This window comes from Hesperophylax consimilis, chromosome 26 (genome assembly GCF_061612785.1).
Source record: "Hesperophylax consimilis isolate HC1 chromosome 26, BYU_Hcon_1.0, whole genome shotgun sequence".
Classification (NCBI taxonomy): Eukaryota; Metazoa; Arthropoda; class Insecta; order Trichoptera; family Limnephilidae; genus Hesperophylax; species Hesperophylax consimilis.
Genome location: NC_142861.1, coordinates 20,893,507 through 20,909,880, shown reverse-complemented (window position 1 = coordinate 20,909,880; position 16,374 = coordinate 20,893,507). Strand labels below are relative to the sequence as shown.

At 33.9% G+C, this 16,374-nt stretch overlaps 1 protein-coding gene across 1 annotated transcript in view; it reads right to left on the bottom strand.

Moving 5' to 3' along the window:
- The window catches only part of 5-HT2B (5-hydroxytryptamine receptor 2B), a 332,239-nt gene that overhangs the window by 13,631 nt on the left and 302,234 nt on the right, over nt 1-16,374 (bottom strand). Inside the window, exon 6 of the mRNA XM_089647667.1 lies at nt 12,837-13,034. Within this exon, the coding sequence (XP_089503793.1) occupies nt 12,837-13,034 (198 nt within the window). The remainder of the gene's footprint in view (nt 1-12,836; nt 13,035-16,374) is intronic.

Genomic DNA, 16,374 nt, shown 5'->3' with positions numbered 1-16,374 from the left:
ATACACCATAAGTACATCAATTTTAAAGAATCAATTATGAAACAACAGAAATCTGTATATAATTAAAAATGTAGAGATTCGTTTGTTAAAAAATTTAATTTTACTTCACCAATTGCTTTCAAATTTGACACAACGTTGCATTTGAATACGCGTTTGTTTTTAAATGCCTGTATTATATAGTCACCATTTGGTCAACGAATGCCAGCTCCATTCATTCCCCGGCGGGATTAATGAGGTTCACATGGCGACGCCTGAGGCACTAGAATAGCTCGCCGACCTAGATGTCCCCCTAAAAAACAGCACTTAACTTTTGTTGGACGTAAAAGAAACACGCGCTATTGTGTCTCTATCTGCACAGACAGACAAAGCCATAGAAACGCGTGCCCGGATACAGATAGTCAATTAAATAAAATTTAAATTACATGCGCACGCCGCGATTTTAACCCGCGATATTCGATCGAGAGCTTTACCCTCGACTAGATCATAGATCTAAATGCATAAATGCTACTCAATCAACAACTACTGTACTCTAAACTATAATAACAAAACAATGCATACTACATGTATCTAGACTAAACAGAAATCTGTTGTTCGTACAACAGTTTCCTGCTTGTAGAAGCAAACATTCAGGAGGGGTGACGGGTGATCCCTATACAAGACGTCTAGTTTATTGGAAACCAGGTTTACTCTAGCTTTTGTGGAGCACCACTCCAGCCGTTGTAATATACTTAAGTATTTCAATGGATTTATGGATGTTCTGTTCTGCAAAGGAAATCTTCCGAGATAGATACAGGAATTAACCCCCCGCATACCTAATTTCTACCGAATTATAACAAGTTTCTCGTTAACTCTTAAAGATGTTAAGATCCAAAAAAAAATTCCCTCGATAGAAAAGAATCGCAAATTAAGCTCCGAAAATTATTAAAACACGTTTTTTAATATGTTAAAGGCATGAAAGAATTCATAGTGTATCTTTAAATGCAACTAAAGCATTTGTTTAGAGAGTTTTGCTCTATTTCAAACGAGTCGTGTTTTATTAAATATTTTCACAATTTTCGCTTAATTATTATCGTTTTTTAATGTAAGCGCGCTCCCTCTAACATTTGTATTAACAAATCTCACTTTCAAATGATTGTGAATAGACTGTAAATATACTATATAATAGGCCTTAAATAGACTATATTATCACTATTCAATAGTTGTATGATTTACGTAGTGTCGTTTATGTGAAAATCACTTATATGTTATATTCTGTCTCCCTCTGCTTTCTTATAAATATGCATGACCTCTGTCTTAGTTTTTAGTTATATTTCACATCTTGATAAAGCTCGAATGTAGCGAAACCGGTAGATGTAATAATAAAAAAGTCGTGGTTAATAAACAAAGTGTTTTATTTGATTTAATATAAAATATAAATAAGTACAAACAGGAAAATACTTACCTGGCAAGACACTTTAGTATAGTTTAGGGATTTTGCATACAGTTTTATACGCAAAGGACATAATATTGGACATAGCATGTTATTGGAGATGCTATTTTTGATCCTTGTATTGAATAATTTTTAATCCTGAACAAAGGAATAAAAATAAACCAGTGAACCACAACTAGCCTACTAGACATTCATGTTGATTTGTAATAAATCGCAAAATGCAAACGGAGATAGAATAAAGAGTCATTAAAAATTTGAGATTTTTGACGCACTACCTGACGACATTTCAAAAGATACATAAAAAATATAAAAATTTTGACGCATTACCTGACGAAATTACAAAAGATACATAAAAAATATAAAAATTTTGACGCACTACCTGACGACATTACAAAAGATACATAAAAATATGAAATTTTTGACGCACTACCTGACGACATTACAAAAGATACATCTATTTCGATAAAAAACAAAGCAAATGTCAGATCAATGTCAACGAAAAAAAAGTTTTTTGACGATAATATATCATTTTTTTTGGTTGGACTGAGGATTAAAGCTTCCTCCTCAAGAATTGACTAAAATGAGTAAACACCACTATCGCTTAAGCCAAATCCTAATTGGTTGGTAGCGAGATTTATTTCTTATATTTAGTGCTGTAGTTTTTTATAATGTCGTCTAATTTCCACCAAACGAATGGATTGTCATCGATAACGAGTCTATATTCCGAGTTTCAGCTCGATCGGATGTCGGGAAGTGGTATAATTTCCACTTCTCAGATTTCATTTCACTTATTCATTCAAGAAAACAAAATACGAGTACATTTAGTAAAAAAAAATTACAAAATCAATTTATGTATTTTATTGTTAATAAATGTTTATGAAAAATTAGAGATTCTTACAATCAAACAGATGTGCTCAGTTTTGTAAGATATATGTAAAATACAATATTACAAAAAAAGGAAAGAAAAAAGATGAATTTTACAATTTATAATAACTATAATAATTTTTTTTTAAAGAAAGACAAATATTTCAGGGTTGCGAATAATGTGATAATATTTGAAAGTTTCCTACTACCACCACAGTAAGCGGAAAATGTTGCTTGTGTTGTGGTGGAGGACTTAGCCAGCTGAGGAATTGAACACACTACGCCTGGGTGAGACCAACTCAGCTACAAACCAGGACAATGGTCGGTACAGTCAAGGGATTTGATTAGAATTTATCTTGCTAAGTGTGATTCGTCTCCCAATAAGTAACCGATTAATGTGAAAACATTCTATTGGGTTATATTATTAATCCAATCAGATGAAGTGTAATTAGGTAAATAAGAAATACAGAAAGCTGCTCTCAGGTATATCGAATTTAGGAGTATAATAATCTAAAAGGGTATATTTTTAGTTTTAACCGAAGTTCTATTTGGCACTCAATTCGGTTTTGATCATAAAGTTGATGGCAGTTGTCTCACCAGCCAGTGGCGGTTTCTATGTCATATAACGTTGTAGCCAGTTGGAACCGTTTCAGAATGTGCTGTTTTTATAATAAATAATTATGAATGAAAACATTAAAATCAGACATTTTTAGTACGATGATCAGAATCAGAAAAATCATCACTTAATCTTCCACACATTTTTAACGGTTTTCGTAGTTTTGCGAAAATCACCCTTTTATAATCCTTTTTGTTCTTCCATTTCGACATCAAAGCATTCCTTAATTGAGTGGTATGTATATAGAGTCGGGATAGTGGAACTCTTCTCATGTTGTGTTCAGAAAACAAGCCAGGATGCGGCTAATGGCCTCCCCAAAACAGTGGTGAACGCAGTCTACCAGCACCAAGCGCCACTCCTGGGTGAACGCTGGGCCCATGCTCACTCAAGACCAACATAGTTGTTCTTAATTGCTAATTTTGTATCTATTTTTGGATTTTCTAGTATTTCCTAAGTAAGGTCATTTTATTCACGTAATTGATGTTTTATTTTTAGATCTCTTGCATTTCTTAACCACTCGAGCGATTGGTTGAATATATGTACACAATTATGTGAACAAAGCAATTTTTTAACTACTGGAGAGATTTTTGACATATTATGCCAAGGCCGTAAAACGTTTTGAGCGATCGCTTGTCATAATGGGCCTTATTTATAGAACCTAAAAATGGGATTCACTGCAAAATCTAGGAAGATTCAATGGCTTTAAACCGCAGTAAGCCGCTCTATAAGAATTTTTTATTAAATTATTTTTTTATCTTTTATATAAATTTTATAAGTAAGCCGCTCATATGTTTTCATATTAATATTTTTAAGAATAATATTAATTAAATAATATGGTAAATGTATATACTGGGTTTTCCAATAAGCGGTGTAATTTTGATATTCAACAGTAAAAAATCAATGGTTTCGTTGCTTTTGTGGCACTTAGCGCCGTTTTGTTGAAAGTAAACGTTGTCCAGATCAATACTATCCAATTCCGGACATGAAAAATCATTAATTATCTCTCGATAGCGCAATCTATTCACCGTAACTGTTGCTCCAGTCTCATTTTTTAAAAAAAAGGTCCAATGACTCTAACGGACCATAAACCGCACCAAACAGTCACACGTTGAGGATAAAGAGGCTTTTCAACAATAATTCTTCGGTTTTCTGAGTCTCAGATGCGACAATTTTGCTTGTTGACGAAGCCACCGAGGTGGAAATGGGCCTCATCACTCACGATGATTTGCATTTGATTCACTCAAGTGAATTTTAATAATTTCAATGCGTTGTTTAAGCGTGTATTATTCCATTTTTATTAATGACGTAGTTTCTTCTTGTCAAATTTCAAAAAATGACAGCTTCAAAAGTAACATCTACCGAAATAGCGAGCTATTCAAAATAACACCTCTTATTGGAAAACCCTGTATATGGTAAATGAATATGAATTTTCAGACTTACTTTTATTTTAAAAAAAATAAATTATTATCATATCTATTGTACAATGACGTATGGGATTGCACTAACCTATCCACATGCTCTCGTTATTATTATTTAATAAACACCAAAGATTAGAATAGTTTAGACACATTTACAACAAACAAAAGGAATCCATTCTATTCGCTGAAAACATAATCCCTTGAAGTGCGGTCTACGGATTTGAAAAATAAAACTGATGTACTGAACTTATGAGACCTTCCGACTAAGCCCCAATGAAATTGATTTTTATTTCATTTAATTTTTTCGGTATTTTAAAATATTTGATCAATTCCATCATAAGTAAGAAAATATATAACCTGTTAAAAACAGTACTTTACTTACGATTAAAATATTTTATGTAAAACAGTTTGAAAATTTTTCAACTGTAAAATTATCGGTAAGCACCAGATTTTATTTTTCTAGACGATTAATTAGTAACTTCTTGGGGGATTCTTTTAGTAACATATGAGACTTTAGTAATACGTTCAACAGAAATAATTAAAATAAACCCCACGGAAAGGTTTTCTGGGCCTGCTAGGGCAAAATCGACCAAAGGTCCGTCGAATATTGTTTTTACACGACTTCAGGCCCGTTCCCACTTCCGTTTTAAAATCGGATTCCCTAGCGGCTGCGGTGGATGTATGGAGCTGTTCACACTTGTCCGACACGATTTGAAAGCGGATCCGGCATTTTTTGTTGGATGGCTCGCCAGCGCAGCACGTCCGTTTTCAAATCGTGTCGGAACTCACTCGCTCATAGTTTTGTATGGAGCTGTTCAAACTTGTCGTTCCGGCAGAGCCCCTGCCACACCCCGACTCCACCCTGCCCGCTCCCAGTCGCTAGGAAGCGGGCACTATATAAAACTACAATATTGGATAAGGAAATAAATCCCGAAAATTTAATCCCACCGAAGGAAGACTTGTGCTGTAAGATTAAACGACAGAAGTGTATAAAAATGATTCATTAAAATTATCGGCTTGGCGAGAAGTTTGCTGTTTATTCACGCCGAATTTTGATAAACACTTTTTTCCTTCTTTTTAATAAGTACCACGTGACAACAAGAACTTTATAGTCGTCCTTTGCGCACGATCGTCAACTGAAGAATGAGCAAGTAAAATGTTTTGGTTGGATCGACAATTATTTGTTTTCGTAGAGTGGGATCTGATTTTAAAATGGAGGAGTGAACAGGGCCTTAGGGCATCCGATTTTAAAACGGAGGTGTGAACAGGTCCTTAGGGCATCCGATTTTAAAACGGAGGTGTGAACAGGGCCGTAGGGCATCCGATTTTAAAACGGGACCCGCCTCCGATTTGAAAACGGAATTGGGAACGGGCCCTTATCTCACATATGTCTTTAAGATTTCCACTTTATTTTAGAGATTTGATAAGGAAAATTCAACAGCGAATTCTGTTCAATACAATAGGGCCGCGCGTAGCATAATTTCGTGTATGGCTGCTTCACTTACGTCGTTAAGATTCTGGCATTATTTTAGGGTATCGTCTCGTCGTAAGTAGTAACGCTTTATTGCTCCAGTAATACGAGTGGTGAGCGAAATGCTCACGGGCTAGTTATGATTGCCCATATAAATGACACTTTTTTCCACACTTACTTTTTCACGATTTATGTGGATTCATTTCGGTGTGTTAACCTACGGTGATAAACTATCCCGATTCCTTATAAATTATTGTTATGACAACAGAAGAGAATTATTGTGATTAATATTTTAGTGACTTTCACAATGTGTAAGCCGCCGAAAAGAGATTTTTGAGAGGAGGGGCACGCGAAGAAAAATGAGTAATACTATTTTATTAAGAAACTCTTGAAAATATTGCGGATCCGATTAAAAAACGGGATTGCAGGCAAATTTATAATACATCGAAACACGTGTTCATACACCTGAATTCTGGTTGAACATATATTGACGACGAAATGCGAACATTTTATGAATTTTTATGAACACGTGCTGCGACATCGTGGTAATATATTCATATTTTACTAAAAGTTTATCAGGGAATATATTAATTCATTCGGTAAGGGCCTGCAATTTTAATTTTGACTGGATTGCCAAAAATTCGCCAAGACGAGATTCTTTACCCCTCACATTCCAAATTTCTACCGATTTATAAATATATTTATAAAAAAATATATTATTTTTAGTAAAGCCGAAACGTTAAATTATATGAAATTCCCTCACTAGAAAAAATTGTAAAGTATGCTCCGGAAATTTTCAAAAATGCATTTTGTTCTTATTTAATATTTATTTATTTATTACACGCCCTAGTGGGGTTTTCTTTAAAAAAATACAAGCATTTTGTATCAGAGTAAACATTTACAAATTAATACAATAAAGAAGAATGTAAACATAATGGCGAAAATGAATCCTCACGCATATAATTGAATTTAAAAGATTCAACAAAACAAAATAGTAGAAGCGGAGAAGTTATATGGGTACATAGGTCTATTTGTGTCTAGAAGAATAAAAGTGATAGAATATACAATATTTATACTGATTAGTTTTCAAATGAAATATATCACCCAGATCAGAATATTTGTTTCCGAAATTGTGAAGTCTCGGAATCGGAGAATTTTGGTAAGCTAGTGTCCTGGTGTTATTGAAGTAAAAAGGTAAGAAATGTCGGCATGATTTTTTGGGAACATGGATATTGATACATTGAAGTAATTCGGGACAGTCAATTATAAAATGTAGTATTCTTTGTAACAGTATTAATAATATAATTAATTAATTATTGAATAAAATGTTGTGGGTATGAAAAAAATAACAGCGTTTCTTTAAATGAAAATCAAGCCTTTGTCAAGAGATTTAGCTATATTTTAAATGAGTCGTGTTTTATTAAATATTTTTACAATTGTCGCTTAGTTAGTAAGGTATTTTAATATTAGCGCGCTCCTTCAAACATTCGTATTTACATATCTCCCTTTTCAAACCATCTTCTTCTTCTTTTTGAACGTTTACTACGGAGCCTTTATAAATTAGGAGTATTAATTTTTCTCCGTGCACTTATCTCAAAATGGGGTCTTCTGAGAAACTCTATGATCCAAAATTTGTTTAGCATCAACCTCTGCCACTGTTCGTAGAAAGGTAACGAACGTGGTGGCATGAATATTTACTAAGACTACTAAAAGACGTCTTGAAAGAAGTCTAGTAGACTAACCCATTCGAATATGGGGAAAACAACTTAAAAGGCTGTGTGAAGAAAGGCTGTCCCTACAATCAGCGGAGGCCGCTGAAGAAGCGCAGGACGGGGACGCATGAAGAAGCCTTATTATTAAGCGGTACCTTATATGTTTTTTCAATGATTTAATTTGCAAGGCGGGCCTGGAAAGCGCTGCCCCGGGAACCATTTATTGGAAAACCAACATAGGTCACTCCAAGTGTTTTGCTACGTTTGGTGACTTAAATTAGTTGAGTCTTTCTAGGTCTTGGTAGTGGGTGCGTTTGCCCACCTACTGGTGGTCAATTCCACAAAAATTCTACTAATCGAAAGAAACATACTCGGAACTTGGGAATTGCCATAGGAATATTATTAAAAACATTCGACATTCTAATAACTTCTGACTTTTCATATAAGACTTGTGAGATGGAAGATTTTTAGCAAGGCCTCCGTGAGCTACGGGTAAGGCTCTTGACTAGCAAGTTGGAGGTCAAGAGTTCAAATCCCGGCGTTCGCAAGTAAATTTCAATTGATTGATGTGTGTTATTTTACAATTTACTCATTTAAAATAATAAATAGTACATTTGCGACACGTTCCAGAGTGGAATATACTCTCAGTATTGCTCTGGTGTAAGACCATCATTCAGAATTAAAAAGTGGCTTGAAATGTCTTCGGCCGTGTTTGGTGACCAGATCTGGAAACCAGGTTCCTCCCCGCTACCTTCAGCCTCACAACACATAACGATTGGCAATGCCATAGTCCCACTGGCTCCAGAAAATTGGGACTCTAGTGTGATTTCACATAAAAAAGGACGATTTTCAAAGTCGTACGTACGTCCTCCGCCTGGTACGATATACGCTTATTTTGATTTGCTAATGTACCACAAAATTTAATATAAAAAAAAAATATATTTTATAAAAAACATAAAAAATAAACCTAAGATTTTTTGTAGAAGGCGAATTTTAAAACTTTTCACATCTCTCAATTACCTAATCTAGTTTTAGCATTTTGACTGTGGTTGGAATAATATATATTTTCTGACTAATTAACACGATCCCCTTCCATTCTCCGTAAAATCAAATACAATGACTTCATCGCTTTATGGTTCGCTTTACCGCTTTATGGGTAGTGCAAAATATATTTGGGAGGGTTGAAAACAGCCTGGGGTGGTAAAAAGTACAATAAAAAGGTCAAGCGACCACCGTGTTAATGGTTTTTTATTATGAAAGGTAAAACGCGGTATCAAGGTACCAAAAAAGTATACCGTGGCAGTAGTGAACGACGGAAAAATGCTCGCAAAAAGGTTACCTGACAAAATGAAAAATTGAAATTATCAATGCTAATGTCAGCGGACTTTAACATAATTGACAAATCAGGTCAAAGGTTTATAAATAGACGTTTTTTGAGGTCAATGAAATCTCGAAACATTATTTTCCCTTGTTTCAATCAAAGGCAGGAATCATTAAGCAATTTTTTTAGGCTACTGCGTCATTTCAAATAAGTCTTTTTTGTTGATGTATTGAAAACTTTTCTGCAAGTTTTGTGTAAGCTGGAATATTTTGAAAATAAATCAGTACTTATATGCCATTAATCTTTTTCATAATGAGATTTTGTAAATAAGTAATCTTATTATAGTGTGTTGATTATCAATTTTTGTCCTCACTATAAATTAACAGGCCTTATTAATAAAACATCAATTTTTAAATGTTTTTTTTTCAATTTGCTTGATAATATATTACGACGATACAATGAATTTTCATTGTAATGCAAAAATATTAGGATTCTGATGAACACGTGTTCCGACATGATGGTAATTTATTTGTAATTAACTACAACTTCAGGAAAACATGTTAATTCATTCGTAAGGCCTGCAATCCCGAATAGTAATTACCTATACTTTTAAGAGATTCTTAATATGTCATGTTTGTTCTACTTAACCTTCCTTTTTCTATTTGTGTACTGTTTTGTATGTGAAACTTAAAAATTATGATATTTTTCTATTTTTGTACTGTTTCGTATGTGAAACTTATAATTTTGATATCAAAATTTCAATGAAAAATTGTACCTATTATCTCCTACCTATGTATTGTAAGTTTCTTTCGTCCTACAATGCGTTTGGTAACTCATCGGGATTGCTCTAGCAAGAAATAAAAAATAAAAATAACTCTTTTTGTTTTGTTTTCTGTGTCCTGTTGTGACTTGTGTTTTGTTTATATTTATTAGTATTTTATCTTTTTCAATGATATATTACAATGATGGGTATAACTACAAATAGTATTAAGAGTAAAGTTGTTTCAATATAAATTGAACATTCATTTAGACTTTTAGAAAAGGTCAATAGATATACTTTATAAATAAAACATCGGCTATGTATATACGAGAAACTATCTAGGTTACAAACTACTACTTTAGAACTTGTAATAATTCAAAAAGATAGCTGACAAAAATTTGGAAAAATAGTAGTAAGATAAAATCGAGTTGATATATGAGATCAACAAAAATGACGTAAATAATTAGGTCACAATGATCGAGCAGTTAAAAATGTTGCCCCAATAAAACAGAGGTCCTAGGTTAGATTCCTAGTTGAGACTGTTATTTTTTTATTTTTCTGTGTCTTTTTCTGTTTCATGTTTCGTTTAGATTTATTAGTATTATCTTCTTGGTGGGTAAAAACCTTCAAAAGTTATTAACCTTTTCAGCCCCAGGGTTAATTCAAATTTACATGAACTTTGTAATTTTTTTACTGTAACGGTAGCCATTTAAAAAAGTCAGGTTGTTGTGTTTTATAGATGTAGTTTTTTCTGTGGCGTGTATTTTTTTTCGCTTGGTTGAATCCTTTTTCCCGCCATAAAAACGGTAAATATTTTGACATCTGCTGCATCAAATTTCTGCCGTCATTGATTACTTAATTTAAGAATAGATGTTAATATTTTATACTCGAATTACATGTATGTTAACGCATCCATGTTCTATAATAATAACTGTAAACAGTTCAATTCACTGTTTTTTTCGGGTACTACATTGCTAACGCTGGCTAAACCTCACGAGATATATCAAAATAATCTACTACGGAATTGCATTTCTTAAAAAGGCCTTCAGATTAGTCCAGAATGATATATGCCTATCTTCTAAGGATAACCCCCAACAAAGCCGGGTACACGTCAGCTAGTATAAAATAAATACATAAAAAAATTTAAATGTGTCATAAAAATAATTCAGTTTCTACATTTTTCAAAGAAAGATGGACAAAATCAAAATAGAATTACCATACCAACAATGTTGCTTATTTACTATTATCCAAGTTCCGAACCGCCTTTGGCGAGATACCGGATTACACAAAATGAAATGAAATAAGATAATTTAGAAAGTGGATCCATCCCGAGGCAGAGAGATTAATAATTTCTTCTCTCATATTTAATTCTTTGTCCACAACATTGGCCTGCAGAAGAATGAATACTAATTTCGCAGTAATGCCAAAATGATTTTCGGCGCGGTAATCAGAATTTACATAGCAGGAAATGGTGTTGTGAATTTTGTAAAGCAAATTATTAAAATTGGGAAATGTTTCTGCGAAGAATGGTAATAAGTGGTTTTTCATAATAAAAGAACTTCTCATAAATTTTATAAGAAAGTAAATTAAAACTGTTTTTGAATTTAGCATGATTAATAAACAAAATAAGCATTTTCTACTTAATTTAAATATTGAATGATGTTGCTTCTATTTCGTAGTTTAAGAAATACATTATCAGTTCTTTGATCTGTATATACAGATAAATAATTATAGTGTCGGTAAAAATTAAAACTTCACTAACGTAATTTCCTATATAAGACTTTTTTGTTAGTCCGGTCTGCGAAGAACATAAGATATTGATGTCAATTGTACCAAAAATTTATCATTTTAATGTTTTATAGGAGAACTGATCATTTTGAATTAGTAGAGTGAGAATGTAAATTTTTTAAATTTATTTTCTTAAGATTTATAATACCATTAAGTTGATTTGGAAAAGTTATAGAACGTTTTTATCTTTTTCCAAAATTAATAAGAATTCTTAATTTCATTTAATTTTTCATCTTTTATATAAATTTTTAAAAAATGACATGCAAGTTTGAAACCTTCGAAAACAAAAGAAAATGAATTTTATGAGGGTTGAAAGTAGTGGAAGTCAAATTGAAAATAATTGCGCTTATATATAAAACAAAACATGATTAGTCTTCTAAGGTTACGAATAAGTAGAAATAAGAAGATAATTACACCTACATACCTAAAAAAGAAAGCGTCGATGATGATGGTAATTTTTATAGGAATTGTAGAAAAAAATATTCCTTGGTATCATTTGGGGTAGGAAATGTAATAGAAGACATAAATTAGTTCACCTACCTTGCGGCGTAACTGACGACGTTTTTAATGTACAAGCACTATCCCTACCACTTGATTCCGACGCTAAAAGCGGCGTTGAAACTGTTGAGTTCAATAGACTAGATCCAATACACGCGCAGTGCTGCCACACTTGTGATGACACTGCATCTAATTCGCCGAAATTAAAAAGAAAATGACCCCTGTATCCTGACGTGGCGACGCTGACTGACCATCTCTATGTCAGCAAAGTTGATGAAATTTCCTGGTAGGAGTTTAACAGAGCACAAAACCACCAGATGTGGTTTATACTATAAAAAACATCTTGTTAAAATGCAGTTTATAAAATCAGTCAATAATAAAACTCTGTACATTTGACGAATTGTCACTATTTCTTGCATTGGAAACGCTGATGCGGAAGCCAGATGGAAAATTTCTAAGTACGCTAGTTCAGCATCTATTTAACAATACAATTCTATTTATTTACATAATATACACATTAATAAGTAGTAAAATAATTGAGAGAAATAAGCAACAGAAGATACAGCATTATGTAAGAGACATTTAAACATATTTTGGATGAGATAGTGAAGGTGATAAAGATGTCAATGAAAGAAGCTTTGGTTTGTAGGTTTAACAAAACACCCGAACACAATTCTATCAAATGAACCAAATATTTCAAAACACGAATATTATGTACAAAAGAAACAACTATCTCTTTGACTAAAATTAAACAAACATTACAAAAAGAAAGCGGTTCGAACAAAGTATTTGTAATAATTATCAATTTGCGGCAAGCCAGAGGGTAACTGCTTTTTACGAAAAAGTTAGAATATATAATAAAGGACTCTAGAAGAAAACTATGTAAATGCTATCCATTTCAATCTAATACAAACTCGTACAAGTAAAATATCCCGAATGGCTTAAAAATTAGTACTCACAGCCCACAGTGGCTCGCCTGATTTTGGTTCTGGTTTTGGTGGTTTTGATTCTGGTGATGGTGATGATGATGATGATGGTGCTGTCCTGGTGGTGTTGGTTGATTAGCCCTGTTGCTCGCAGCTTCTAGACCCCTGGATAGTCGGAGCATCTCCGCTCCAAATTGCTGTAGAGCAGACATGGCAGATGGCGCTGGTTCGCTGTGGAGGAGATGGAAGATTCGTGAAACTTCTGAGTTTAATACACTGTACTACCAGATATTGCCAAATCAATATTCTTCAACGTCATTACTTGCTTTGACTTTTAGCTATGGGAAGACTACAGCTTCATCGATAATTGCTTGAATATTAATAATTGCTTTAGGGTGTTTCATACTTTAACACTTTTAATAGCCATCAAAACGAAGTTCTGCGCAATTTTGACATTTTAACAATTGAAAGATTCCAGTTTTTGATCGAGCTGTGACTAGCCATAAAATAATATAGTGACAGTTGTGATTGACGGCTGACAGTTCAGCAATCAATTTTATGGTTATCAAATTTATTAGAATCAAAAAGACCTCATTTTTAGAGCATTAGATTGTGCTTGCGATATGCCGAAAAATGAAAAGTAGTGATAAATGAATTGTGCTATTTCCGAAATTTTTTGACTGGAGAGATTTTATTTTATTTGGGAGGTGAGTATGAGTACCGCCGCCCCGGAACCATTTATCGGATGACCAACACCTCTGCCTAGTTTACCCCAATGGTTACGATGGTTCCCTATGTTTGGTGACTTGGGAGAGGTACCCGGGTTCGTGGAGTGAATGGAGTTTTTCCGGTTCTTGGTAGTGGATTCGCTTGCTCACCAACTGCGTAGGCCGGATCGGAATAGACTGGTTAAAGTAGAAATTTTGATCTCCCGAAACATCGCCTAGCACCGCAGGGGGAGAGGTGGATTCTTATGTCCGTCACTCCTGGACACATAGAACCTCAAATCCCTATTCATCCTTCATACCTTTTTCCTTCCTGCTTATTCTCCTTCCTTTCCTAAAAAGACCACCCACACAGAATTCCCAAAGATGATATAGGTCCTAGGGGAATTAAAACTGTGAAAGAAATGTCATAAACTACAATATATTCACTAAGGTTAGGTTATCCAGTAGCCACTGCTGGCCACAGACAAAAACTCATGATAACTTACAATACGCATCAAACAAATAAAAATACATTTGAAAAAAAAAAAAACAAAAAAAAACATTCACAACACACGACTTGAATGGGCAACATCTTTTTACCTTGTTTCCTTACTCATGTCTCATTTTAAATTTTTTAATTGTGAATGCAGAGTCCTTAGGCAGAAAGAGCTGGAGACAGACAGCAATATACCATCAGGAATTGAATCGTTATATACAGTTAGCCATAACTATCCATGAGCTGTTGAAGCAATAATAGTGATACGGATTGCCTCATCACTGAAGATCATGACCCATACTCTTATGACCATGATGAACTAGACTCTTTTAATTCTCGCGGTCCTCCACTGCATAGAGGGCCGCGACCATTGACGTTTCAGACGCTTGTGATACTTGATCTTCCACTATTCCCCTTTTCTTCAACATTTCCACCTATCCAGTGACCATAAGGATCTCCAGATTCAATTTCTCAGATTGGCGAGTAATGAATAACGAGTCTAAATGCAGATAGTTCAAAACCTTTTTTGGGTGGCTAGCTCTTCCAGAATGTGTGGATTAGTGCAACTGCAACTTTCCACGGAATCCTGAGCATACCTCTATTGCACCAATATTATTTTATCGAAAGCCTGTTTGATTATTCCCGCCACATACTTAGTTTGCTCATCTACCGCTGGAATTGCTGCACTCGCCTCTGTAGGTCAAGCAAAAAACTACTCCAACTGCTCCCGCCTCTGTTAGCAACATGGACCTAAACAGCCCAGGTCAGAGATTTGTATGAATTGAGCTTTTTTATGAATAACATTGAAGTCAAATCTATGGTGAGGAGAAATTGCATGTTTATGTTTTGAACTGATTTGTATGCAAAGTGGTGCATATTGACTATTATTATTTTATTTTTTGTTTTTAATGCAGTTATAACAGTATATGATTATTTCGGGGTATTTCGTTAAACGAGAAATGTGATACGTCATTAAAAAAGTAGCTTTTGGAATTTTCCATACATCTTCCTCCTAACCCCGTGGCTTTAAATAATTATTCTCGAATTACCCCGTACAGGACTCGGCAAGGAAGGATTTTACTTGTCCCACTCGACTCCTTCAAGGAGCAGGATGTTTCAGCGGTTTCGAATCCAAACACGTCATAGCCTTGCCGGTTATTGTTATTCTTAAACGTGCTGATTGAAAATACCATCAACGTGGTCAAGGATATATCAAAACAAGTTCTGGGCACAATCTTACAGGAGTTATGACGGCAGCAAAATAAAATGAAGGGTTTTTATGAGGAGCCTTCTTTAATGTGTATGGTTTTATCTTAAGCCTTGCTTTATTGTAAGTATAAAGTTCGTTAATCTTTAATATCTAATCGTTAACTTTATATTAGCAAGGGTATTACGACCATATTAGTTTAAGATGGGCTGCTTTATGGCGAAATGGCTAGTGTTATTACGGAGTGCGTAGCTAACAGATGCTGCATATTATTTTATTATTTATTCTTGTTGTTGTGTCTCTTCTATCTAAAGTTAGACAGAACTTTTCCAAGAACAGTTACTCCACTTTAAATTATTAATTTCCACTAAAACTGTATTAGTCTTGAATGGTCTACAACAGAGGTATCCGTCTACGTCAATTTTTGAATTTACCTAGTATTTTTTTTGCACACATCGTTTGCAGTCAGTTTTTTGCATTTATAATTATATTATAATATGTATAAAGAAATGATGGCGGAGTTAGTAGTATTTGTGGTTTCTAGTGCAAATTAGCGTGAATAGATTGTGTTTATTAACTTAAAAAAACGAGGAATTTTCGAGGAAAAGTGTAATATTTCCTGCATCGTTGTAGAAATGTAAAACAAAACAATCAAGCGTTTTATTTAGGATTTTTTTTATATATCTGGAAACAACGCAACTAATTCTAGCTCGCAAAAGGGTAATTTTCAACAAAATCTGCTATTATTGAGCTTTGATTTGTCAAATAAGTATTAAAAATTAAGATGTCTAAAGCTATATTTATTATTAGTAACTGTACAGAAAAGGGATTGAAATCGTGACAAAGTTGGGAAAGTAACATATTTTAAGGGACGCAAGATTTTAAACTGTGATCTTGGGGTTATAATTAATTTAAGTTTTTTTTTACATTCAAGTAGTTTTTTTGCACAATTTTTAAATGTATCGTTTTAGTAACTTCATTTGAGGACTTATCAGGGGTGCTCGGGTTCATTAGGTGAGGTTCATCCAAGTCTTGGTGGTGGATGCATCTGCCTACCAACTGCGTGGAGAGCCGGATCGGGAAAGGCCGGTTCAGGAAGATCCTTTGAAGCTCCAGTTGGATTCTTGACAGATGCATACATCCGTCACTCCTAAACACACT